The 26,433-nt window shown below is 41.7% G+C and overlaps 1 protein-coding gene across 2 annotated transcripts; it reads left to right on the top strand.

Annotated features, from left to right (window-relative positions):
• Positions 1 to 376: 376 nt before the first annotated feature.
• On the top strand, positions 377 to 25,777 carry LOC149320947 (von Willebrand factor A domain-containing protein 7-like). Of its 2 annotated transcripts, none has more exons than XM_089488834.1 (17): positions 377 to 629; positions 1,927 to 2,049; positions 3,899 to 4,078; positions 5,469 to 5,544; positions 6,653 to 6,744; positions 7,503 to 7,667; positions 8,926 to 9,135; positions 10,804 to 10,942; positions 13,187 to 13,323; positions 13,973 to 14,239; positions 14,807 to 15,025; positions 16,039 to 16,211; positions 18,809 to 18,923; positions 19,932 to 20,136; positions 20,717 to 20,798; positions 22,644 to 22,867; positions 25,672 to 25,777. In XM_089488834.1, the coding sequence occupies exons 1-17, from the start codon at positions 377 to 379 to the stop codon at positions 25,775 to 25,777; spliced, it is 2,766 nt and encodes a 921-aa protein (XP_089344960.1). The 2 variants fall into 2 exon arrangements, with proteins under 2 accessions (XP_089344960.1, XP_089344950.1); XM_089488824.1 differs by having other exon boundaries at positions 13,952 to 14,239.
• The last annotated feature ends 656 nt before the right edge of the window (positions 25,778 to 26,433 follow it).

The following is a 26,433-nucleotide window of genomic DNA, read 5'->3' as shown; positions in this document are numbered from 1 at the left end:
TATTTAAAAAAACTATTTTGCACTTTTTGGTTTTCAGGGAAAAAAATTGTAGTTTCGATTGACAATTTATATATAAGGTTTGCAAATTTATGATGGAGCAGAGGATCGAGGGCCAGGATTACCTAGATAATTCCCTTTCCCTCCCCACCCCACCCCTTTTTTGGCCTTATAGTATAAGATACATAAGGAAATAATGTGAATAGGTGTGGACTTTCCCTTGAGCTGCCTCAGCTATTTATCTGGGAGGGCGAAGGCCACACTCCACAGCCCAAGGCAGGCTGGCAGGCACACCAGGAGAGAACTAAGGATCTGTCCATTGTCTGCCTTGCATCTGATCCCTGCTAAGAAAAGAAGGGGGGGAACCACCAAACCAAACATGCTGCTCCCTAGAGATCTCCTTCTGCTTTTCTGTCTGAGTGTTGTGAGTGGCTTCCGTCCCAACCATGAATCAGGTGGGATTGATCCAGGCGACTTCACAGATACTGACATCACGGAAATGGGGGTGCTACGAGCCGTGGCATGGTACATGGAGAGGAACCCTCTGCCTGGAAAACCGCTCATGACCCCAGGCCAGCTAGAAAATATGAAGCCACTGAATGCTACTGGACTCTTCAAGGCCTATTTCCAAGGTAGGAGAAGAGAACAAAAGGTGAGGGCATTCCCAGCTCCATGAAGCTAGTCCTCACTATATTCCTGGAGATGCCTATTCTTCCTCCCCTCCCTCCCCTCACACACTTGCCAGTTATGGACTATGGTCCTGTTTCTCCAGGGAGTGGGAAGAGAATCGAGAGACTTGAGTTTGGAAAAGTTACTTTTTGCAGTCCAGGAAGAGGAACTTCAAAGAGCCCTGCACAGACCCCATACTCAAATTCATTGTTCCCATCCCAATTTATGGGACTATGCAATCCTGGCAACTAGACATACTAGACCTCATTGCTCCCTTCTTAGCGGACTGGGAGTCATCATGTCTCCAAGCATGAAACTTCTCCTATAATACTCCACCCAAAAATAAAACCTGCCAATCTCCCTCCCTCCCTGACCAGCTCATTAAAACCTTTTTTTTATGGTGAGTTACAGACCACCCAAAATGGGCGGTCTGCCGCCGCCGCCGGTTGCTGCGTCCGGGAACCGCAGCGGCCAAACTGCACGGTTCCCGGGCGCAGCCAGAAAGAAGCACCAAAATGGGGCTTCTTTCTGGGACCCGGAAGTGGTGCCGTGAGGCGCTAGCAGTGGACGGGCGCCGCCATTTTGTACGGACTCGGTCCATACTAGGGTTAAGGGGCGTCAGGAAGTGATGCCCCTTCTCAACCCTAACACGCCCCTTCCTAACCCTAGCACGCCCCTTCGGTGCGTCTGTAACGTGCCTATGATATGCTAATATTGTTCTGCTCTGCTCAGAGGCTGTAAGTGTCTGTAAGGCCCTCATCCTATTCTGTGGTGCATCTACACTGTAGAAATAATGCAGTTTGCAGTCTGAACCCTACCTTAAGTGCTATAGCTCGATCCTATGGAATCCTGGGATTTGTAGTTTTACAAGGTCTTGAGCCGTCTCTGTCAGAGTGTGCAGAGTGTCCCAGGGTTCTGTAGGATGGAGCCATGGCAGTTAAAGTGGTGTCAGACTTCATGATTTCTACAGTGTAGATGTGCCCCTTATCAACACTAGCAGATATTTACACTGCGAAGAGGGAAAGGTAAACTCTGATGGGCCACAAGAAGTGGCTGGAAAGCCACATCTCTCAGCCCCAAGAGCCAGTATAGCCAGTGGTAAGGGATTGTGGGAGCTGCAATCCAACATCTGGAGAGACAAAGGTTCTCTGATCCCTATTATTGTGTGTCAATCCAGTTTTAAAAAATGTAGGTTTGCATGCACAGATGTTTCCATCACAGCAATAACAGCATGACCTACGCCCTTTTTTTCTTCCCCAGCTGATGTCTCTCCCAATCGATTCATGAAAGCCCTTCAAGAAATTACCACTGGGAATAATCTTGTGGAGATCTACCACATAGAGGACAGCAGCTTCTTCTTCTACTGTGAAGAGATTACAAAAAGTAAGGACGAATTCAAGGGGACTGTGGTCTTCTGAGGACAGGATTATGGAGGGGTGCTTGAGGACAGGTGCAAAGAAGAACACCGTCATGAATTAGAGTAGATGACATGACTTTTTGATTTCCAATCCAAGTAGATACTTTTTCCTGTTGCAGCAAAAATCATAGGGCCCTAGATTGCCAGGATGAAAACTGGAGAAGGCTTCTGTACATTTAAAGGTTGGGCTGTTTTTGTTTTTGTTGTTGTTGTTGTTGTATGCCTTCAAGTTGTTTCCAACTCATGACAACTCTCATGCAACCCTATCATGGTGTTTGCTTGGCAAGATTTGTTCAGAATTGATTTTGCCTTTGCCTTTGCCTTTGCCTGAGGCTGAGAGAGTGTGACCTGCCCAAGATCACACAGTAAGTCGAAGGCTTTCATGGCTGACATTCATAGTTTTTTGTGGGTTTTTCGGGCTATGTGACCATGTTCTAGAAGAGTTTAATCCTGACGTTTTGCCAACAGAGCCACAGATGCTGGTGAAACATAGGGAATAAACTCTACTAGCTATGGTGGGGTGATGAGGGGTGCAATCCAGAACATCTGAAAGGTGTGCCAGTTTGGGGAAGTCAGATTTTATCAGTAATCCCTATGTTACAACTGAAAATAGACAGTGTGGTGCAGTGATTTGAGTAAAATTCAGAAATAGTGCTTTTGGCGATAATTATTGCACAACGCCATCTCCATCTTATCACTGCCTTGCCGTCCAAGTGTGGCTGGAGCATATCTTGTAATTGATGCGAAATCCTATCAATAAGTTCCCAAATGCGTGGCTCTCCCATTAGTCCTCAGGTGTGATAAGTTCTTTGTGACAATTCCAGTATTGGCAATCACATAGGAGTTTATCACATGAAAGAGATTGGGAGTTTATCCTGTGAATATCCTGGAAAAATCTCATAATTACGTGAAACGATTTCACACGACATTGCACAAAACCTGCCATTGAAGTGGTCACAAAGAAGCATTCGCGTGCATTGTTTTACTTTTGAGATTTCAGTGACATTGCATTTCCGATATCACTTTATTTGTGCAATTGCATATGATAATCATTCATGCAATTACTTGCCATTTTTGCTTTATTTGTGGGATTTTTAAATGCGCCTTAATCTCTCTTTAATGCCAAAATTAGCCCCAGTGTGATAAACTCCATAGTGTCAGTGTCTCCCTGCTCCTCCTCACTATTCCCAGGCCCCATTCCCACTATCAAAATAATCAAACTGCTGAGCGAATTAAATGACCCTCATTCCCATTTGAAACCGGTTCCTGTTGTGATGTGATCGAATCTGTCATGATGAAATGAGACAAAGGCAAAAGAACCATTTTTTTCAGACACTAGCTTAAAAGAGGTTATTTTGAAAAAAAAAACGCGATTCCAAATAGTGTTGAGCAAGTGGGAACGACAGATTGGAATTGCAGCATTCTGGAGGGGAGGGACTAATGGCAAAGGGGTGTTTATCACCCCTCCCCATTGTATTAGCATACCCTCAGAATTGTGTTTTTAAAAAACAAAATTATTTTTAAAACCTGAAAGGCACACTGAGTAGGGCATAGGGCAGGGAGGCAAGGTTAGGGAGGAGTGCGGAAGAGAGTGTGAGGCCCCATTTGCGCCATTGTGAAGATGTGTATCTCCAGTTCCCCTTACTAGTGCAATCGCAGTGCGAACGGGGCTCGTGTGATAAACTCCTTGGACTAGAGTAAGAAATTACTGTAAGACTGAAACTTGGATTGGCATTTCTCATGTTTGAAATTAAACAGTCAGGGATGACAGGAGAAGTTGATATGAACAAGCTCTTCCATGCTGTCAATTCCCAGGTATTAGTCAACTCCGAATCCTGAGGGACTCTGTGCTGTCTGGCCTGAAAGGACCTGTGAATTCGACCGCTTTGGAGTCAGCTCGCCTAAGCGTTGGGAAGGCCCTCCACGTGCTCCAGAAATTCTACAGCAACACCAACTGGGTTGAAATGGGAAACAGCAAGCCTTATGAATACCTGCGTAAGTCACTCTGAATACGAAAAAGAAGGAGGGAGCCTCACCATGTTTCCTTGGTTGACTCCCTATCTTCTTCTATAAAGAGAAGGATCCTTTTGTATATTTTAACTTTTTAATATTGTAAAAAGACATGCTTTGTACAACAGTAACAATATTGTATTTGATTCATGTGGCACATTTTGTTCTAAGAATTCAGGGTGGTTATCAATCTACATAAAACACAACTGAAACCACAAATTACAAATATCTACTACTGTACTAAACTGCAAGTACCGTATATACTCATCTATAAAAAATTATGCCCCAAAATTGAACCCAAAATCCCAGGTCACTTTATTTATGGGTCACTATGGGGATGTGATAGCAGCTCTTTCAGATTTCCCCATGGAGAGAGAGTTTCTTTATCTCTTGAGCCAAGCAGAAAGAGTCCTGGGTGACTGATATCGCTGTTTGTTTAAGAGTCCCGCACCTCGCTGAAACAAAAGCTGAACACTGAAACAAAAAGTCTCCATGAGAGTCTCTCTTGTGCACGCACACATACACACACTAAAGGAGCCTCCAAGTTTTACCTATCCACATAGCATGGCACAATCCATAATTTTGGCTGCAAAACCTAACCTCAACTTACATGAGGTCCACTTATAGTTTAGTATGTACAGTATACATCAGTTAACATAAAATATGTTTTCCTGGGCATTACTTGTTTAACAGAACATTTGGCACCAAAGACAGAAATAATGGAAATATAGGGATAGGTTCTTACATTTTTTAAAACATTTTGAATTTTTAAGTACTCTAGTTATATATTTTTTATTTTTTAATCATTTACAACCTTCTCTGACCATGATCCAATGAATGAGCTTGACTATATAGAGAATTCTCCAGTTACTTTCAAGACTCCGAGTGTCATTGCATGACAAAAGAAAGCCAAGATAGAGTGGTAAGAAAGCAGCTTTCCCCTTGCCTCTCTACATGCTTTCGTATCACTTTCATTCTTCTTCCAGACGGAGACAGTCATAAAAGCATTTCTTTTGCCAAGCAGATTTTTCCAGCACGAGAAAAGAAATGCTTTTAGTACCATTTTGTTCAGGAACAGAACAGAAATGCTTCAACAACATGCGGAGAGATGTGGAGAAAGTCACTTCTCTGCTGCTCCATCTTGGCTTTCTTTTGTCAAGTGATAAGGTTGAAAAAATGTAAATTTCCAAAAAGGAGCCAAAGAAGTGCACTAAGTGCCATTTGTATTTTTATTTGCCTAATTCTTAAAAATCTGTGTCCTGCATTTTTATGTGCATTTTTAATAACAGAAGCATCCTAAAACAGTGAAATCAGATGGATTTCAGAACTAAGTGTGTCTAAAATGGAATCCCTCAATTTTCTGTGTGCCTTACAGTAAACACAACCAGCCGGGCATTTCCCGCAGCTCCAGCTTCTAAGACAACTTGTAGCAACTGTGTCAAAGAGTCAAGGTAAGACCAGGACATGGTTAATTTGAGAAAATACAGATGCCTATTTTGACTTGTGTGCCAGCAATTCATTGATATTAAAATGGTAGAAATGTGACCAAGGCTGTTTGGATTATCGGAGTGTAAAGTTGCATCCTCACTGCAGAAATAATCCAGCTCGACACCACTTTGGCTGCTATGGCTCAGTGCTATGGAATTCTGGGGACTGTAGTTTTGTGAGAAAGTCAGCCTCAGAGAGCACTGGTGCCACAACAAACTACAATTCCCACAATTCCGTAGCATTTAGCCATGGCTGTTAAGGTGATGTCGAACCAGATTATTTTTGCAATGTGGATGCAGCCATAGTCCTCAATTCTCTTGTCAAAATCTGATTCCTTCTGTTCTGGGGGAGCTATGCCAGTTCAACTAGCATACTTTTAAAATTGTTTTCTACCAGGAGAGAACAACTCAGGACCTCCAGATATTGTTGGTCTACCACCCCCATAATCTTTCACCATTGGCTCTGTTATCTGTGGCAGATTGAATTTTCAGTCCAGCGTCTGGGGGGGTTGCCCCACTCCCTGAATACAAATAGAACTAAGATCTGAAGACAGAATTAGGGACAAAATCTTGATCAGTGGATTAAGTTGGCTGTCAGCCATCTGGAGATTTATTTATTTATTTATTTGTATCCCATTTTTCTCCCAATAATGGGGCTCAACAACATTTTTGTTCATCTCGCAATAATGGGACTTAACCACTCAACATTTTAACAACATTTTTAATAACAGGTGATATCCTGTTGTCCCTAATGGCAGTGCAGCCATGTGCAAGTGCCACCATTGGGGACAACAGGCAGCTTGCCATCCACGGACGCTTAAATCCGCAGATGGCGAGTCCACAGATACTGAGGTCCCACTGAAATTTTATTTTGAAGTTTTTAATTGTTTTAAAACTTTTCTGGTAGTTTTTCAAAATGTTTCTATTTGTGAGCCACCTTGGGTCCCTTTCTGGGAGAAAGGTGGCATAAAAATGACATAAATAAATAAATAAAATGTCATTCGGGGTGAGCAACCATCCACTCCTGGAATAATAATCCCCTTTCTCAAACCCTCACTGTTGTGTTTATTAGTGGCTGGTATTCATGCAATGAAAACATTCTAGTGAAAGACATGCTCACAAGTGGCTACAAGTTGTCAACAACCTGCAGGACCAAACCAAAAGGTAAGACCAGTTGTCACCCCCTAGGAAATATATACATGTCTGTCTGTCTACTTGTAGTGGATATTTGATAGGCATCCAATCTGAGTCTGTATCTGACTCATGGATGATGGGGATTAAGAGGATATAAACTGGGGTTCTAGATTCTAGATCAGCTGTGTCTCCTAGCCCAAATTTACCCACCACATTGCCAATCCTGACTTACTGTGCATCAGCCATTATGAGCAATAGTGGTCTGTTATCCTGTTGACTGGCACACAAGAGAGTGAAATTTCTACACACCCCTTCCACAAGCAATCTCCGGTGTGACAGGAGCCCTGTTGCAAATGAGGGTGGCTGGAAACATCGGGCTGTTGCATCCGATTTGACAGGAGAACATAGTCCTGTTTGTCACAGCAACTGCTGCCTGTTAAGTCAGGAATAATAACAACAACAACAACAACAACAACAATAATAATAATATTTATTTCTACCCCACTCTTCAGCCAAGGCTATCAGGGCGGCTTATAGTTTGTTAATTAGACATTTCCCTGCCCTCAGGCTTTATGATTCCTACATATTCCCTACTTTATTGAACATAAGAGACTGAACCTGTATTGTGAATAGCCTAATTTCATTTTCATGTTGACTTTTCTGTATGTGTTTAGCTGTATTGTTCTCTTTTCAATTGTAAGCTTCTTTTTAGTACCAATTTTGGGAGAAAGGTGAGATAAAAATATCATCATCATCATCATCATCTCATGCTCATATTTTTTCTGCAGGCAAATGTGGACACGGTGGTAGAAATGATGTCACCCAGAATTTTCCTCCCACGGGTGGCATCAACAAAGAGACTTCAGATCCTCGACTCTCCCCACACTATCGGTTACACAAGCAAGCAGCTGAATTAGCCATACAAGCCACAAGAGACTTCTTCGTAGGAGAAGGTAAGTCCCCAACCTGAACCCTTGGCAACCAGGGTGGAGGGGTGGGATTGATGCCTTGTTACAGAAACCTGCCTTTGGTCACTGCATATCAGAATGGCTCTACTGAATTCTGTCTTCTTCATGAAACAATTAGGGCAATTCTGAAGGCAGTGGAGGAAACTCAGCTTGCCACTAACCATTTATTGGTTATTACCATTAAAGCCCTACATGATTTCAGTCCAGGTTACTTTCGGAATCACTTGCTCCCATATAATCCACCCCATACACTCTAGGAGACATTTACCTCAGTCAAGCAGAACTAGGCTGGCAACTGCCAGCCAGAGGACATTTTCTTCAGCCACCCTTAGTCTGTGGAATAACCTGACGGAAGAGAGTCCACAGCTGAATATACTGTCTGAATTTAAAAGAGCAGTAAAGACCATTCTCTTCCAGTAGGCCTATCCAGATGATTTTTGAAATTGTGAATTTTAAATGATGAATTTTTAAATGTGGATTATTTCATATGCATGTGTCTAGTGGCGCAGTGGTTAAATGCCTGTACTGCAGCCACTCACTCAAAACCATAAGGTTGCAAGTTCAATACCAGAGAAAGGGCTCAGGCTTGATTCAGGCTTTCATCCTTCCAAAGTCACTAAAATGAGAACCCAGATTGTTGGGAGCAGTTAGCTTACAGTTGTAAACCACTCAGACACTGTTAGTTCAGTATGAAGCAGTATATAAATGAGGCTGTTTGTTTGTTTTAAATGGAGATTGTTTTTAATTAGTGTTGTGTTTTTAGCTGATCTTATGTATTTGTTGGGCCGTTGTTGTTGCCCACCTTGATCCAGGGAGGGAAGCGGGCAAGAAATAATAATAATAATTAATAATAATAATAATAATAATAATAATAATAATAATATAATGACTCTACCCATGACATGTTGCATTTTGAGATAACAGTGGTGCAGTGTTCCTTTTGCAAAATAAACAATGACTAGTATTTTTTTTTTTTACTTTTTTCATCTAACAAGTACGTAATATTTTCTCATTTTTCCTCATTACTCTTAGGGGACAAAAATACATTTTTTGATTCCTGCTGCCAAATTTAGTCCCTTGTTTTCTTTTTTAAATTGACTTTCACAAATCTGCAAAAACTGATCATGCATTTCAAGCTTTTGTTCTTTTTCCAGTAAAACAAAATAGACAAATTCTAGTCACATCAGCCTAAGATGCAGTACCTTACAGTACAATATCCTTGTTTTGTTGACTATTTGCACAGGATCCGGCCTCCTAAGCCACATTGGACATGATACCTTCCAGAAGTTTTTCAGCTTGGAAGGTTATTCCCTCACCTTTGCAATAGACACAACTGGCAGTATGTCAGATGATATCCAACAGGTCAAAACCACCTGCATTGAAATCCTCCGAGAATATTCTGGATCTCCTGATGCACCATTTAACTACATCCTTGTGCCCTTCAATGATCCAGGTGAGACAGAAAGTGTGGTTCTGCACTTACATGTAGTCTGAAATTGCCATCCTTTGTTCACTCATTCTTTATGGGGAAGCCAATAACCTTGTTATTGCCAACCTGTCTGCTTGTATATTTTAAGAACTCTGTATTTTAAGAGTTAAAAAACACAAGCCAGTAGCAACGAAGACAGAAGAAAAATTAAATCAGTGTAAAATAGAACAGCTAAAATGGAAAGTTAATGTTTCATTTCACTGGATAACACTGTAAAGAAATTATTCTTTGTTGTCATGTGCCATCAAGTCCTTTCTGACTTATAGCAACACTAAGGTGCACCTGTCATAGAGTTTTCTGAGAGCTGAGTGTATGACTTGCTAGTCAACATTTTTTTTCCTCATTTGTGGCACTGTTTTATTATTTATTATTCAAAACCCATATAAATTCAAATAGTTCAGTGTTAATATTTATATTGCACTGAGCATTGCCAGCGCAACTGTCCCTTTAAGTAGAAGCTGATTCTCTGTAGCATCTATAACTGTCTCTTTTTCAATAATTATACAGCTTTTGATATTTGTCACTTAAATGTGCCTTATTATTACGTTCTTGTTCTCTGCAGAGAGGGTTCTTTAAGAACCAATCTTTATTACAAGTCACTATGCTGTGGCTTATTAATAGTAATTTTATTTTTCAGTATTGTACAATGCATATATTAAAACAAGATCTTGGCTATGGGCATAGGCCCATAGATGAGCCCACACTGTTATTTGCACACACTTATTTGAATTGGCTCATATAGATTTATGCAAACTGTGTCAGTCTTATCCTCTCTATTTTTTTATTTATTGCATTTTAATTTTTTGTTTTATTTTTAACAGTTGTCAGATTCCAAGGCCCCTGGTGAAGGAAAGAAACAAAACCAGAAAAATAAACAAATTATTAGCAATGTTTTCACTTGCTCATCCTCTAATGTACTTGTCCCCAAACAGTGCTCTTTAAGGCATTTTGGACTTCAGCTCCCAGAATCTCAGACTGTTGGTCAACATGTCTGAGGCTTCTGGGAGCTGAAGTCCAAAATCTCTTAAAGCACAGTTTGGGGACCACTAATCTAATGTGATATATGCCATCCTCTGCCAACAATATCCTTCAGCACTCTATCTTGGGCAAACAGTCCAGTCTCTGTGCCAAAGGATAAATGGACATAAATCAGATATTGGGAATGGGAATACACAAAAACCTGTTGCAGAACATTCAGTCTTCCTGACCATTCCATCTTTGACTTCAGGATAGGGGTCCTTGAACCAAAAAACTGCAAACAGCTGAATTACAATACAGCTCCCTGGCCTTAGGCAGCATCTTTCCTCCTGCATTTGTCCCTCAACAATCATAGTTAATACTAAACCTGTCACCTTATCACCATACCCACAAGTTTTGTAGTTCTATGGCTGCTCATATAATCTGATTATAAAGGTCCTTCTTGGTTACTGGTTCACTCCATGCATTTGAGGAAGTAGCCCAAGACTACGGAAACTTGTGCCACAACATCTTTGCTCCGTTAGTCTCAAATGTGCAACAAGATCTCCTCGCATACTGATATTTGCTTTATAGTATGTCTGTATTTTCAGCCATTAGTAGCAATCCTTCATGTCTTCATTCATCAGTCTCTCTTGCCCCTATTTTTCCTGGCAGATGTTGGCCCAGTCCTGAAGACCCAGAATGTGGATGAATTTGAGTCCTATATCTCTAAACTCAGAGCTACTGGGGGTGGCGATTGCCCAGAGATGTCATTAACTGGCTTGAAACTGGCACTACAAGAGAGTTTGCCAAGGTAGAACTGATTCCCATATTTGCTTTCTCCCCTTACATCCCAACATATCTCTTCCCATTTCATTCACTCTTTCTATCCTACCTTTTCACTTTAGATTCCACAAATCACTTCTTGGCTGCAGCTGCATTGCAGAAATAATCCAATTTGGCACCACTTTAACTTTCATGGCTCAATGCTGGGAAATTCTGGGGATTGTACTTTATTGTGGTACCAGAGCTTTCTGACAGAGAAGGTTAAATGTCTCACGAAACTACAGTTCCCAGAACTCCATAGCATTGAGCCATGGTGTCAAACTGGATTATTTCTGCAGTGTGGACAGCCCCCTTGTTTCTTAAATTTGCTTTGTGTCTTCTCTTTCACTGTCAGATATATGTAGAATTTCCATAGCTTGGAAAAGATCCTTTTTTGGATAGTCTCTCCCAGAATTCCCCATGTGGCCCCCACAATGGCCAGTGGCAAAAAACCCAAATCTTAACTCGAGAATTTCCTCTTAGATCATCCATACATAGGGAAGAAATTCTTCATAATTTCATTCTCAAAGGAAGCAACAAACAATTTTAGCCATTCCCTTTCTGAACAGGTCCCCATCCCCCCCCAAAAAGAATAACATTTTAAAAGGCTATTTACACTTTATTCTATACAAAATCTTCATGTGGTTTCATTTTGCACAGGAAGCAGTGTTTTTCTGCCCAGAAAATCATATTTCTGCATAGATATGTTATTTTCTGTGCAAAAAATGTGTTAATTTTGCACAGAATAAGTTTTGAACTACTATGATTCTGAGAGCCAACATGGTTGGAGTATTGGACTAGGAGACTGGGAGACCAGGATTTGAGTCCCTTATCGGCCATGGAAACGCACTGGGTGACCTTGGGCAAGTCACACTCTCTCAACCTCAGAGGAAGGCAAGGTTAATAACCTTTCTGAACAAATTCTGCCACGAAAACCCTGTAATAGGTTTGCCTTAGAGTTGCCATAAGTCAGAATTGACATGAAGGCACACAACAACTACAACGACAACAACAACAACAAAGATTCTCATCAGTCCAAGATTCTTCTTATTAGGTTTTCTGATACTCAAGAAACAAAATTTTAAAGTATTTTCAGATATTCTTTCCATTTCTACCCACACGTAGCACCTCTTAGTCCTTTCCTCAAAACATCCCTCAGTGAAGTGGCTCTTAACTCGCCAATGTTATTCGCCAACAATAACGTGTCACTATTTGGTTTTCGTTTATGTGTGACTGTATTTGCTCACTTTTATCCCTTGTTATTCTTTGTTGTCTCAGCCTTTCCTTCTAAGAATAACACAGTAAGCCCAGTTGGATCAAAACTAAGACCTATCAAGTCCAACATCCTGTTTCTTCCTCCAATCCATTCCATCTAGTTTCTGCATTACCCTGCACTTTTGAAACCATCAAACTTTTACATTTTACTTTTGCATACCATTTCCCCTAAATTATATATTTTTGTATTTGTTTATTTTCAGGAATGCATATTGGTGTGAAATTCCCCTAAAATAGACATTTTGTTATTCACAAACACACATACACAATACTTGAATTTTGAAGGCATTTTTTATATGGTTATATAATTGGTAGTTACTTTTTTGATATTTTTTGGTTTGTGTAATTTTAGTTCATTATATTATTAGTAGCTATTTCCTGTGTGTACTTTAGTTACTTTTCTGTTCATTTTTAATATTATATTTGGTACATTGTATGATTTTCCACGAGTTTGTTTGGTGTACAAGACCCCTGTGAAAGTGGAAAAACCTGAAATAAAATCTGTAAAAGTCAAAGCCGCAAATGTGGAGGGATGACTGTAGTTTTCCTTTTGAGACCCTCCTGTGTTTCTTTTAATGCATAGCTCAGATGCAACGGAGCTATTCCACATTCAACCCCACTTCTCTGTCACTCCATCCCAGGGCTGGGAAGCTTCTGAACCTCCAGATGTTTTAAGTACAACTCCTAGAAGTCCCAACCATCATGAAGAGATTGTGGGAATTATAGTCCAAACTATCCTCCATCCTTGCCCTCACCCACATCACACCCCAACCCAGAACCTGGAAAAGTCACTCTTTGGGACTATAGCACCCAGAATCCTCTAGGCAGAAAGTCACAAATTATATCCTCCCCTTCAAAATAATGTTCCCATTTTTGCTTCTATTGACCACCGTTCTGCAGAGCGCATTAGCCCACTGAAGTATCTTCCATTCCAAAAGATCCTTTCTCCCTTCTCCAGGTCAAAGATCTTCACCTTTACTGATGCTGGTGCTAAAGATAAATGGCTGAAAGATGAGATCAAAGTCCTGATAGATTCCTCTGGGTCTGAGTTGAACTATGCCCTCACTGGATACTGTTCCAGCCGCAGACGGAGAAGTAAGTAAATCTGGGCAAAGACGCCAGGAAGATCATAATGGAGGGGAATGAGTGGAGTTCTAAATCTCTTGTTACTGAACAGGGGCAGGATGGTAGATAATGGAAGAAACATTGCCCTTTACTTAGGCTGATCATACATAACATTTTAAACAGGATGGTACTATTTTTTTTCATATTTCCAGACCATCCTGTCGTTTTAATATAAATGTCAATTTTTCCCATTTTCAAGAAAAAATGTTCTGCTATGTTGTGAAGATGGTTTGAAATTGTCAAAAAAAATTGTGTCATGGACTGTGAGATGTTTTATGATAAGATGTTGAAAGACCAAAATTTGCTGCATAAGATTACTTCATTGGAGAAATATCCATGGTATGATTGCGGTGAAATACAGTCCCCCTCTACGTCTATCTAAATTTTTGTATGAGTTTGCCACTGAAGAAGAATTGTTAGCTCAATAGGTTCATGTAACAACCCTTTTGTTATTGCTTTACTTTTTTGTGAGCATGAAATATTACATAACCCCATCCTGTTTTGACATCCCAATGTCCCGTTTTTTGTCTCAAGGAAATATAGTCAGCCTTCATATAATCCTTAATCAGACTTGTAAACAATTTATTAATCTCCACAGGCATGGCTGAGGAAGAAAGAGAAGCCTTTGGAAAAACTTATGCTAATCTCTACGAAGAACTAGCAGCTTATTCTGGTGGCTACTATGTGATGACCACCAAAAGTGAGCTGTCCCAGATCCTGGGAATAATGGAGCTTTCCCTGAATGCTGCCCCTGTGAAGGTGGCCCATATTCGACTGAACGGGGCACAGTTCTCCTTCCCTGTGGATGAGACTCTCACAGAAATTACTGTCTCGGTCAAGAGCTTAAGATCCACTGGATTCAGCATGACTGTGTTGCAGCCTTCAGGTAGGGATGTCTGCGATGCAAAAGACAAAAGATTGGGCTTTGCTGCCAATGGACAGTGTGGGAAAGAACAACTCTTGGGTCATTTGTCATCTGAGCCTATATTCCTCCCTGTATCTCTGTCCACTTTTGTGCAAAGCACCTTTGAGATGAAATGAGCAAAAAAAAGTTGTAGCACAAGCTTTGCTAGACTTGATCTACACACATATGAGGAAGTAGATAAAGATTACAAAAGTTTATGCCACAACTTCTTTTGCTCACTTAGGGCACATACAGACAGACCAAAATAAAATCACTTTGGAGGTATGCTGTTTAAATGACACATGCATCTTAAGAGGCCAGAAGCTGCACTCCAGTCCTTAGGACTGGAGCGTGGCTTTGGGGTGGCATCTAGTCTCTTAGGACGCATGCATCATTTAAACAGCATACCTCCAAAGTGATCCAAAGCAGCTTTATTTTGGCCTGTCTGTACATACTGCATACTGATACTGCATACTGATTGCATACTGATATTACAGATTAACACGTCTGGCTCTGATTTCTGTTCATTTTTATGTCATCCTGCGACAGGGACCCCATCAACATTCACTGAGATGGTGATCAACACACCCAAGCACAAGGTTGTGAAGGTGTCTCCTGTCCATGAGAGGGGTTCGTGGAGTGTGACAGTCTCTCCCAGTGGTGCCTATGAGGTGGAAATAGGAGGCAAGAGCTTGCTTGACTTCTCCTATCAGATTATGCAAAAGCAGAAAGAGTATGTGCTCCCAGTCCAAGGAAGGCCTGTGAAAGGTAAGCATTCTCTGGAGTATTTCTCTTACACTGAAAGAAGAATTACACATCCCAGAGTTTAGAAAAATTACTACACTATGGCTCCTGCATCCTCCAGCCAGTGTGACCTGTGGCAGGGGAATTCTAGAAGTTGTAGAAAAAAACTAACCCTTCCAAGCTGTGGTGGAAAAACACATATAAAGAAGTTTTTCATTGGAAAAAGCAACTCCAAAATAGGAAAGGGAAGTTGGTTTTATGAATGGATGAGTGAATCTGTCAGTATTTGGTTTGCTTTATTTCTCATTTTTTGATTCTGCCGTATTCATTTCATCACATGTCCACATCAGTTTTCCCTTTGAAAAACATCTGCAGGCAAATAAATATGCATTTTGAGAAAAATTCTCCTACTGTGCCCTATTTTTGTATGAAAGTTGGCTATGCAAATTTTCTGCATGCAGTTCTGTAATATAATATAGTTCTGGGTGGTTTGTTCACACACACACCATTAATATAGGCATTTCTGCATACAATTATTAATGTTCCCTTCTTGGCTAACCATGTTTGCAAGTTGTAACTTTAGAGAAGCAGTCACAGGCGCTATTCTCAAATATATTCCTTAAAAATATGCAATTTAATGCATACTGATATCTTTTTTGAGCCAACAAGTAAAGGTGCATCTACACTGTAAAAATACTGTAGCTTGACACCACTTTAAGTGCTATAGCTTCATCCTGTGGAATCCTGGCATTTGTAGTTTTACAACATCTTTACCTTTCTCTGCCAAAGAGTGCTGGTACCTCACAAAACTACAAGTCCCAGGATTCCATAGAAAGTCATCATGGCAGCTAAAGGAGAATCATAGCACTGTAACTGTGTATTGTGAAAGGGCCCCAAAGCACAGACCATAGTCATGTGCTCCGGAGCTAAACATTATGCTCAGAAAAACAGAACTCAGTACAGTAGGCAGAGATAGATAGGGAAGGATAGCTGAAAGATTCCATGGTTGCTCTTCTGACTTCTGGCATCTTTCTCAGGTGCAAACTACACTTTCTCCATGAAGCTGATGGGGGATGCCAAAGGTACCGAGGTCCAGCGCCTGGCCTACACTACTGGACAGGGGGATCCCATTGGCTCTGTCGCTTTGAACCAAACCTTTGATGCTTTTGGCAACCTCTTGGCCGTAGCTCCCATTTCTTTGCATGCTCCGGTAGGTATCTCTTGATTACTAGTAACTAGGGGTGTAGCAAAAGTGTTGCTTGTATTTCTGGAGATAATTGTCTTTCTACTAGGAAGGTAGGCATAAGTATCCTATCAGCCAAGGAGTGAAACTCAGTGGAGATTATCCAATGGAGGATGGGAGAGAAGCCTGTCTTTATCCCATCCATAACAGCGATTGCACGAAAGACATTCTCACATGTCATGCTTATCCTGTCATAAACCTGTCACTGAAGTGGAATTGTATTAACGGGTTCTTTCATTAATGCAAAATGAAGAACAAGGACAGGACAATTCCACTTCATTGACGGGGCAATGACAGAATCAGCACAACGTCCTTTGAAAGCTTTTGCGTGATCACTGTCACTCCCAATTCCCAGATGGGACAATGACAGGATCAGTGCAACATCATCTGAAAGTCCTTCCCGCAATCACATGGAAAGGATGGGACAAGGACAGGAAAATGACGGGACAAGAACATCTGATAATCCCCAATGGCTGCTAGGATTTTCACATCAGTGAGGCAGGTGCCTCCACACTGACTTTAATCTAAAATTTTCAGCTGTTCAAGGTTCTGAATTCTGGCTCCAAAACAGATTCAGCATGTCAGTTAGATCCTTTAAAGTTCATATTAAAACCCAGAATGGATTCACAGCCCTTCTGACAGGGAAGCCACCAGCCACCATGAATGGCTGGTTTTCATTGGTGAAAGGAAGGGCATGCAGAACACGATATTTTCATGCTGTTTTCAAATTTAGTCCTTATGTTACATATTTTGGGGGGGGGGGGGGGAATGGTTTTAACTGTAGTTTGTTTATTACTACCGATGTTTGAATCCATTTCTCCATGCCTTGGTCTCTGGAGCAGCAGAAAACAAGCTTGCTCCATCCTCAGTGGCACTCTCCTTCATTGGAAAGCTATCATACACACACAGAGAGAGAGAGAGAGAGAGAGGGGGGGGAGGGAGAGAGAGAGAGCAGTGAAATGCCTCTCCTTAAGAGACCCTCTTCTCTCTCTCTTTTAGGTTTTAGTTGCCAAGATTCATTTATATTGTCTTAACTTTATATGGAGCCAGTGTGGTCTAGTGGTCTGGGTGTTGGACTCTGGGAGATCAGAATCTCTATTCATCCAAGGGAACCCACTGGGTGACCTTGGGCAAATCACACTCTCTCAGCCGCAAGAGAAAGGCAGAGGCAACGCCTCTCTCAGCAAATCATGCAAAAGAAACCTCATGATCACCATATGCTGGAAACAACTTGAAGGCACACAGCAACAACGAATGCTGTTGTATGTAGCCACTACAAATTGCTTGTGTTGCTCTGGTTGTTAATTCTTGTCATTGCCATTGTAATTTCAGTGTGTTTTCATTATACGGATTGTCGGAGGGGGGGAACTTGTGTTGCAGCCTTCCTTGGAAGCACTAGTAGTCCAATAGTGTGATTTATATGTGTTAAATAAAATAAAATAAAATAAACCAGATCATGGGTCCACTGATCAGCTCAGTATTGTTGTCACCAAGGGTGAACAGCCTGTGGTCCTTTAAGCATGATTGATTTCTAACCCCCCTCAGCTCCAGCTAGAATGGCCACTTGCCAAGGATGATTGAAGCTGTAATGCAAAATTTTAGGGGCAACCACTTGCCCACCCCTAATTCTACAGTGATTGGCAGTGGCTCTTCAGGGTTGCTATCCATTTACCTCTTAGCTATTCAATTCTGAGGACCTATTCACACTGCACAATTATATCATGATATTCCACCTTAATTGCCATGGTTCCATCCTATGGCATGTAGGGAGGGGCATTTAACCAGGGAGTTCCAGTGCCTCAAACTGCAAATCCCAGGATTCCATCAGATGGGACCATGGCAGTTAACATGGAATAATTGCAGTGTAATTGCCTAGTGTGAATGGGCTCCAATAGTGGTGACTGGAATGCACTCGGGGGCCTCATTCCCACTTACAGATAAATCAGTGTGTGATCCGAATCGATGGATCGATTCCACATCGGGTCGTGGTTTACATTACACTTGCCCCGATCGCATTTTCTGTCATTTTCTGGCATCAAAATAACCCACTTGTGGTTCCTGTTCACGAATGAATCAATTCAAAATTATTCGGTTCCAGCCGGCCAAAGGGGAAATTTGAATTGATTCCAATCCACTTGTGGGTCACACTTGCGTGGAATCGATTTATCAAAAAGGAAACAGAAAAATTGGCGTCAAAAAGACATGGGTTAAATCGGTCTGGAGCATGGCCCTTCTCTCGGAATCGCTTAAGCGAATCGGATTAAGTGGGAACCAGGGTCATTTGAAGCGGTTCAAATCGAATTGGATCCAGTTTAAAATGTAGTAGGAATGAGGCCCTAGAGTCATCCAAAGTGTGGAAGGAACTTGTTTCGGAGGATAGAATTCGGCACCTCCTTTAAAGTCTGGTCTAGGACCTAAAGTTGACCTGAAAGCTGCCAGTCACCACTGTTCCTTTCCAGAGGTCTTGGCCAGAATCTTTCTCTCTAAGTTTACATATGCATCAAGCCACATAGCAACAGTGTAAGAAGTCTTCAGCTGAATTTCAGTTTTCCTTCACCTTCCAGACTACCTTGCTGATTGTGGAAGGCCATTCTCCAGGACATCATCCTTTTTCACGAGTCAGTGCTGAACCCATCAGTACAGAGTCGGTACAGATCATGTCATTGCCAGACCAAAATGGTAAGCTGCAAAGAACAACTCTACCCATTTCAGCTTCCTCAATTTTTCTTAATCTTGACTTCCTTTCACTCTGTTTTGACATCAATCAGATTTTCAGCTCCAGAAATTTCTGCAGTTAAATTTGATATTCGTGTGAACAGGCTTTATGCAGTATATCAAAATTAAAATGTATTACAGATTGAGTCTCCTTTATCCAAAATGCTTAGGACCAGAAAAGGTTTGGATTTGGGATTTTTAATTATTATTTTGGAATACTTGTATTTGCATATATGTACATAATGAGATATCTTGGATTTGGGACCCAGGCCTAAAGAAAAAAATCACTTATGTTTCATATGTATTTTATATACATAGTCTGAAGGTAATTTTACACAATATTTGTAATAATTTTATGCATGAAACAAAGTTTGTGTACACTGAACCATCAGAAAGCAAAGATCCATACAACAGCCACTCATGAAAAAAGTCATGGATGTTGGTATTTTTCGGGTTTTGGAATTGCAGGAAAGGGAGACTCAACCTGACTGCATTTTTACGTAGGTATTATTAAATCATTATGTGTTGTCCTTTCAATTTTTAATTTGACAATTATGTTTTTGTATTTATGTAGCCCTTGGAGAAGGCCGTTGAAATATATACATAGGCTGAAACACGTTGGGCTTTTTCCAAAATAATAAAAAAGAAAAGAAAAACTACCATCTCTGAGCACTGAGAGATGTATCGCTCTTTTTTTTCCTGTGGATGTCATGAAAATCCATGCATATTTACAGTGCAGATTACTGTTAATACGTGAAGGTTCATTCCCCATTTTGCTCAACTTATGTATACACTTGTACTCCATCTCAGAGCACATATTTCAAAAATTACTTTTGGAACAACCATTTCCAGCATCCTCATACTGGCTGGGGGATCCTGGGTCTTGTAATCCAAAAAATCCCAAACACCTATTTCCTTAAGCCATGACTTGAGAAATAGCTGCTAACCTTGTGAACACACTCTTCTTCCCAGGGACAATGTCACCCGGAGAGACCTTGGAGCTCTCTGTCCTGGTGGTGAATGATGGGCCAGCAGCTTCATTCACTTTCAAGGTCTGGGATGACCTGAGTCTCCTAAGGAGTTTCAAGCCAACAGGAAGCTTCTTAAATCCAGGAGAAAATATCACCCTCACGGCAAATTTCATGGCATCTGGAGAAAACAGCAGCTTTGCTTCCAGGTAAGATTGTACTGTATTGCCAGAATAGTAGAAACCAAGGTAGAAACCAGATGGGTTTTTAAAAAACTTGCAAATCCTGGGTTTTGTACCTGTACTGTCGAATTTTATTTTCCTGACGCTTTTGCCCTGTACAGACTAGCCTGGAAGGCCGGCTTGGGGGTGGAGTCGGGGCATCACATCCAGATGACACACACCCCCAGGGCGCCATGACACTGTGCGCCACTCCACATAAGAGACAATAATGCTACCCCAGAATTGAGGGTTCACTATATGAGAAGCAGTCCCATGAAGCCTTTAGGTTATTTTGATGGAAACAAAATATTTGGCAGAGATGCTTGAAAGAATGTAGTAGGAGTTCATACCAGGACTTTAGGATCTTACAGGAAGGAAATTAGGATCTGGTGGATTAGGACAAAAAACATTAGTGGGACGGGATAACACATCATGTCTGAACTGGGTTGCTAGGGGGAGCAGAATGGGTATACTGGGTATGCCTGGTACAACAGATGCCCCCTCCACACACATCCCACCTGAGGATGCACACACTCTGTTCATAATAAACCTTTACATGTTTTTCCAGTATTGCAACGTTCGCTGCAAACAGCTCTACAGCCCAGAACTACCTGAAGCTGCCCATCACTGTCATCCCTGAGACAGCCCTGGTGAGTCTGACCTGCTGTAGTTGCTACAAATACCTACTGATCAGTTAAAGATTCTTTCTTTCATTTCCCCATAGAAAACAGTCTCCTAATAGCTATGTAACTAGGGTTGCCATGTTTGTGTGTGTCTGTGCATGCATGCCTTCAGGTCACCTGTCAACTTATGGTAACCCCATGAATTTCATAAAGTTTTCTTAGGCAAGGACAACTCAGATGTTGTCCTTCCACAGTTATTTCCTCTGAAACATAGCCTATGGGATCTGGTATTGATTAGTGGTCCCCATCCAAGTACTAACCACAGCTGAACCTGCTTAGAGATCAGCCAGGACCTGGTGTCGTTAGGGTATTTCAAACCCTAAGCTTGCCATACCACCCAGTGTCATTGCTGAGAATGTCATCACCTGGTGTGTGGGGGTGAGCCACCTTGCCTTTCCTCCCCCCAGCCACCCGCCCATCCAGACCACTCCTGAGGGGGATGCCCTGTGGCCTCTAGAGAGCCCATTCAGGGTCCAACATTGCTGCTCTCTCTCTGCATGCTGTTTACATTACATAGACCCAAAACTCTGAATCAGGTCTGGGCTATTTTCACAACACTTGGACCCAAATCATGGTTTTCACCCCTTGCGCTGCAATAAGAACACCTTTTGCTCTGGATTTTCCACATTCTGTGAGCACAAGTCACTGGGTGCCTCATTCTGACCTCAGGGCATCTTGTGCCCACATAGAAGCATAGAGTTGGAAGAGATCACAAGGGCCATCCAGTCCAACCCCCTGCCATGCAGGAAATCTCAAACAAAACATCCCCGACAGATGGCCATGATGGCTGGCTCACAGGGCCCGCATGGGAAAGCAGCCACCCAAAAACATGCAGGGCACTTCTGTTGAAAACCAATGGAAATAATTAATGGTTTTATCTGTAAGGAGGGGTTCAGGGGGGATTGGGGGCCCAAATAGTACAGGGGCTGCCCATTGTATTCTGACAAATGTAGACTAACCCATAGTGGCAGCCAAGAAAGATACCTCTTCACATAATTTCAAATACTGTAATTATCTCAGCCAGCATAGGGCTCTCTTTTCCTGTTCAGAGCAAGTTGCATCAAACATGGTATAGAATGTTGATCCATGAGAGCCCCAGTGCCTCTTCATATACTCGGATCAGCCTTTAGGACAGGGATGGGAAACCTGTAGCCTTCAGGTGCTTTGGGACTCTAGCTCCTATCATCCTTGACCATTGTCCATGCTTGCTAAGGCTGAAAGGAGCCAGAATCCAGAAAGATCTGGAGATCAGCAGGTTTTTCAGCCTCGCTTGGACAGGGTAGTTCCAGAAACATCTCTTTATATTGGGGCAGGCAACTGTCAGGGATTAGAGGACTGTGCTCCTGCTGTATCCCAGCGAAAGTAATTTTAAAATTTTGTCTGTTCATACTCCAAATGCACCCGAGAAATCGTGAAAGAGGAAATCAGTTTGTTTTTGGTTATCTCTGGAACATCTTGGGCCTAGGAGATGCCTTTTTGATTTCTATGCCACTTCTTGTTGGGAAAGGCTTCATCTGGACTAAAATGTGGCAAAATTGCCTCCCACGCCTGCTGTGGGAATTTGGGTCCAAAAATTCATTGCAGTTTTTAAAAACGTATTAGGGAGGAACTAAGTGGACCCACAAAAGCAGCTCAGAGGGTCACACTTTCCCCAAAGCAAGCTGAATTTACTAGCATGTAAAATTAATCTCCCCAAGTCGCTTTCATATGTCTTATATTGGTTGTGATATTTACTGATATCTTTTGTGATATTTACTGATATTTACTACTCATGGGTATTGCTAAGTCACCAATGTTGGTTGAATCCAACAGGAAACGGATGAGGTCCCGCCAGTCTACAAGCTTCTAGACTTTTACATGCCTTGTGTAAGCAAACTTCAGAAAAAGCCCCTCTGTTCTGGGCACAACTGGTTCATGAGATTTTCTGCTAAGGATGCTCAGAGTGCTGTCACTGTCCGAGTCAATACTAACCCCTCTGGTCTGTCGTGCAGCCCCCGAGAGACCGGCGACAACAAGGATCTTATCTGTCACTATGTGTATGTATACCTGCCATTTTCAAGAAATCTGGCTGAAGAAGTTTTTTTTAAAGCATTAGTTGGTAATACTTTTTATTAGGATCCACTACAAGGGTCCTAATAAATTTTGGCAAAAGTGATGTGAACTTTTGGATTCTCTAGTACTCCTGGTTCACAATCAGTGGGAAAGGGGAAAAGTTATGAAAGAAAATAAGAAACTAAGGGGCAAAACAGACTGGCTAGAAATGCTGGCATCAGGGTATAGTGTGGATGTGGCGACTGCATGCTGCATGCCCTGACTCTGCCCTGATGCCGGCATCATGCTGCGTGCCCAACCGCATGGCAGGGGGCACCACTGCGCTCCTTTGGCACAGCATTTATAGACTCTGTGCCAAAGAAATGCACAAAAGCCGGCTTTTTGCTAGCTCTAAAAGGAGCAGCATTTTGCCGTTCTTGTTAGAGCCAGCAAAGCTCTGGATTGGGGCACAGTGTGCAGTTGCTGAGGCCCTGATTCAGTGCTGAAAGGAGCGGTGGAAAGCCACTCCTTTGAGGCCATCTGTCAAGCCCCTAAGGATTTTATCACATGCTGATTTTAATGCCTGGTGGCGGAGTGGTTGAATGCCAGCACTGCAGCCATTCACAGCCACAAGGTGGTGAATTCAATCCCAGGGACTCCAAGGTCCACTCAGCCTTGCATCCTTCCATAGGTCGCTGAAATGAGTACCCAGCTTTTGGGGGGCAATTGGTTTACACATTGTAAACCACTTAGAGAGTGCTAGTGTACTGATAAGCAGTACAAAAATGTACTTGCTATTGCTATTGCTATTAAATAGCAATTTTAGCAAGAGGATATTGTCCTTGGTAATAACTATTGCACGATGTTGCCACCAACCTATTGCCTCTGTGCCTCTGAAACATTGTTAGAGGGCATCTTTTCACTGTCGATAAGTGGCCAATCTCACTGTCACCTCACAGGTGCAAAAATGACAGTCTACAGCAGTCCCAATATTGGGTAGTCATGTGGCATCAGTCTCTTCCTTTCTCCCTTGCCTCCTCCTCCCCCTCACTATTCCCAGTCAGCCTGTTGTTGTTGTTTTACTATTTTCCCCACTTTTTTGTCTTTTTTTTTTTTAACAAAATTGTATTCCTGTAACTCTGAAATACAATTTAACAAATACAAATAAATACGAAATGCATGCTGGGTAGGGTATAGGGCAGGAGGATGAAGTTAAAGGGGATACAAATGCCCTGTGCTAAGTTAGAAAAAGTTAACTGAAACCAAATTGTATGTGTTAACTAGTGCTTTGAGGTACTGAAAATATTCCTCAGGTGGTGAATCTATCTCTTGCTGGATGATTGTGGTACTTTAAATAGCACATGTTTTAAAAGGAAAAACAATATATAGAGATGAGTGTGTGTGTGTGTCCCTCCAGGTCACATGTCAATGTATGTCTACCCCACAAATTTCATAGGGTTTTCTTAGGAAACTTCCTTCCTCTGGTGGTCTCCCATCCAAGTACAGAGCTGGTTCTGCTTAGCTTCCAAGATCAGTTAGGATCTGGTGCCCTTAGGGTATTTAAGCCATATTTTTCATTAGGAACGAGGCATAGCACTTTGAAGCAGTTACTCACAGTGGTTTGTGCAAGGTATTTATACTATTTTAGTGGTCCAAACTTTTCATTGGCACCACTAATATACAGTGGGCCCTTGGTATCCACTGGGATTTAGTTCCAGGACCCTCCATGGATACCAAAATCCGTGGATGCTCAAGTCCCATTGAATACAAAGGCATGGTAAATTGGTGTTCCTTATATAAAATGGCAACATCAAGGTTTGCCTTTTGGAATTCATATATTTTAAAAACATTTTCAGGCTATGGATGCATGAATCCATGGATTAAAAAAACCGTGGATATGAAGAGGTGAGTGTAATATCAATACCTCTGAAAAAACACTGTAAGTAACTGCTTCAGGTGCTACTACTCCTTGCTTCTTCAGCTAAGATTAACAAACAGCTCCCTCTTGAGTTTAGTATCTGCTCAGCAATACCAATCAGCAAAAATGCATAGCTTTGCAAAAACCCTTGCTAGGCCTGATTCCCACTACCTTTTAAATCAGATCACAAATCAGTTTGAACTAGTTTAAATGACCCTGGTTCCCACTTGAATCAATTCACTGAAGTGAATCGGAGAGGGGGGGAGCATAGACCCATAAACCAGCATCTTTTTGATGCTGATTTTTTCCATGTCTTTTTGGATAAATCGGTTCTGCACAAGTGTGAACCAGATGTGGATCGGAATTGATTTAAATTTGCCCATTGGCTGGCTGGAGCGGGTCCATTTTGAATCGATTCATTCATCTGTGTGAACCACAAGTGGGATATTTTATTTCATTTTGCAGCAAGAAAATGCGATTGGGGCAAATGTAGTGTGAACCACGATCCAATGTCAAATCGATCCATCGATTTGGATCGCACACTGATTTATTTGTAAGAGGGAATGAGGCCCTGGTTTTGTCAACACTGCGCAAGTCACATCCTGTGAGGCTCAGGGAAAGGCAATGGCAAACCTCCCCTGAACAGATCTTGCCAAGAAAACCCCATGATAGGCTTGCTTTAAGATTGCCATCAGTTGGAAACCACTTGAAGGCACACAACAACAACAAAAATCAGGTCATGCCCCCTGAATCCCAACTCCTCTATTTTAGCTTCATTGCTTCCTCTTATCCCAGGTTTTCATGGTGCTTATGTCTGGTGCTCATCAAAACTTTCCTTCTTCCACTTGATCCTTTTGTTTATCTGTCTCATGTATTTGTCCCAATTTATAGGTCCGACTGCTGTTCTCCCTATGCAGAAGTCCTGATTAGTGATGAAAATGGAAACACAGACACTCTCACAATAGAGTACCGGCGTCCCCGTCCCATGGCAGCCTAGTAGATAACAAGTATGAATATGTCTTTGCTTTTGTTTGTTTACTTATTTAAAGCTATTGTGCCCCACTCTTTCACACTTCAAAGTAGAGGAAAATGTTACAGTTTAAAGTGGCTGTCACACTGGAGAATTAATGCAGTTTGACACTGCTTTAATTGTCATGGCTCCATCCTGTGCTGTCCTGGGATTTGCAGTTTGTTCTGTACACTGAACCATCAGAAAGCAAAGGTGTCACTCTCTCAGCCAGCCATGTGGACAATTTTGGATTTTGGAGTATTTTGGATTTCAGGATTCTGGATAAGGCAGACTCAACCTGTAGAAAATTAAAAGATATTTACTATTGGCCACCAGTGAAGACAACAATGTCAAAGTTTTGCTCTCTTGAACTTTGTTCAGATATATGGCCATTAATCTTCCTCCAGTTCAAGATCCATGCCCAACAGACCTCCACATCCTTTATGCCTTCAGTGTTATAAAACAGTATGAACTATGAATTTATTACATATGGGCTTATTAATTGTTGGGTAGATTGACTGGGAATTGTTTTTTAAAATTAGACACATACACCCAAGTTATTCATTACTTGACTCAGTTTGTTGGCTTCTTTACCTGACCTGTGAGTATTCCATATTCCTTTTTTTATATATAGAACTGAAGCT

Source organism: Sceloporus occidentalis, unplaced genomic scaffold (genome assembly GCF_023333645.1).
Source record: "Sceloporus occidentalis isolate IW3139 unplaced genomic scaffold, rSceOcc1.0.p SCAF_1, whole genome shotgun sequence".
In the NCBI taxonomy this organism is placed as follows: domain Eukaryota; kingdom Metazoa; phylum Chordata; class Lepidosauria; order Squamata; family Phrynosomatidae; genus Sceloporus; species Sceloporus occidentalis.
The sequence above is the reverse complement of the archived record's forward strand: the minus strand, read 5'-3'. Positions and strand labels throughout refer to the sequence as shown.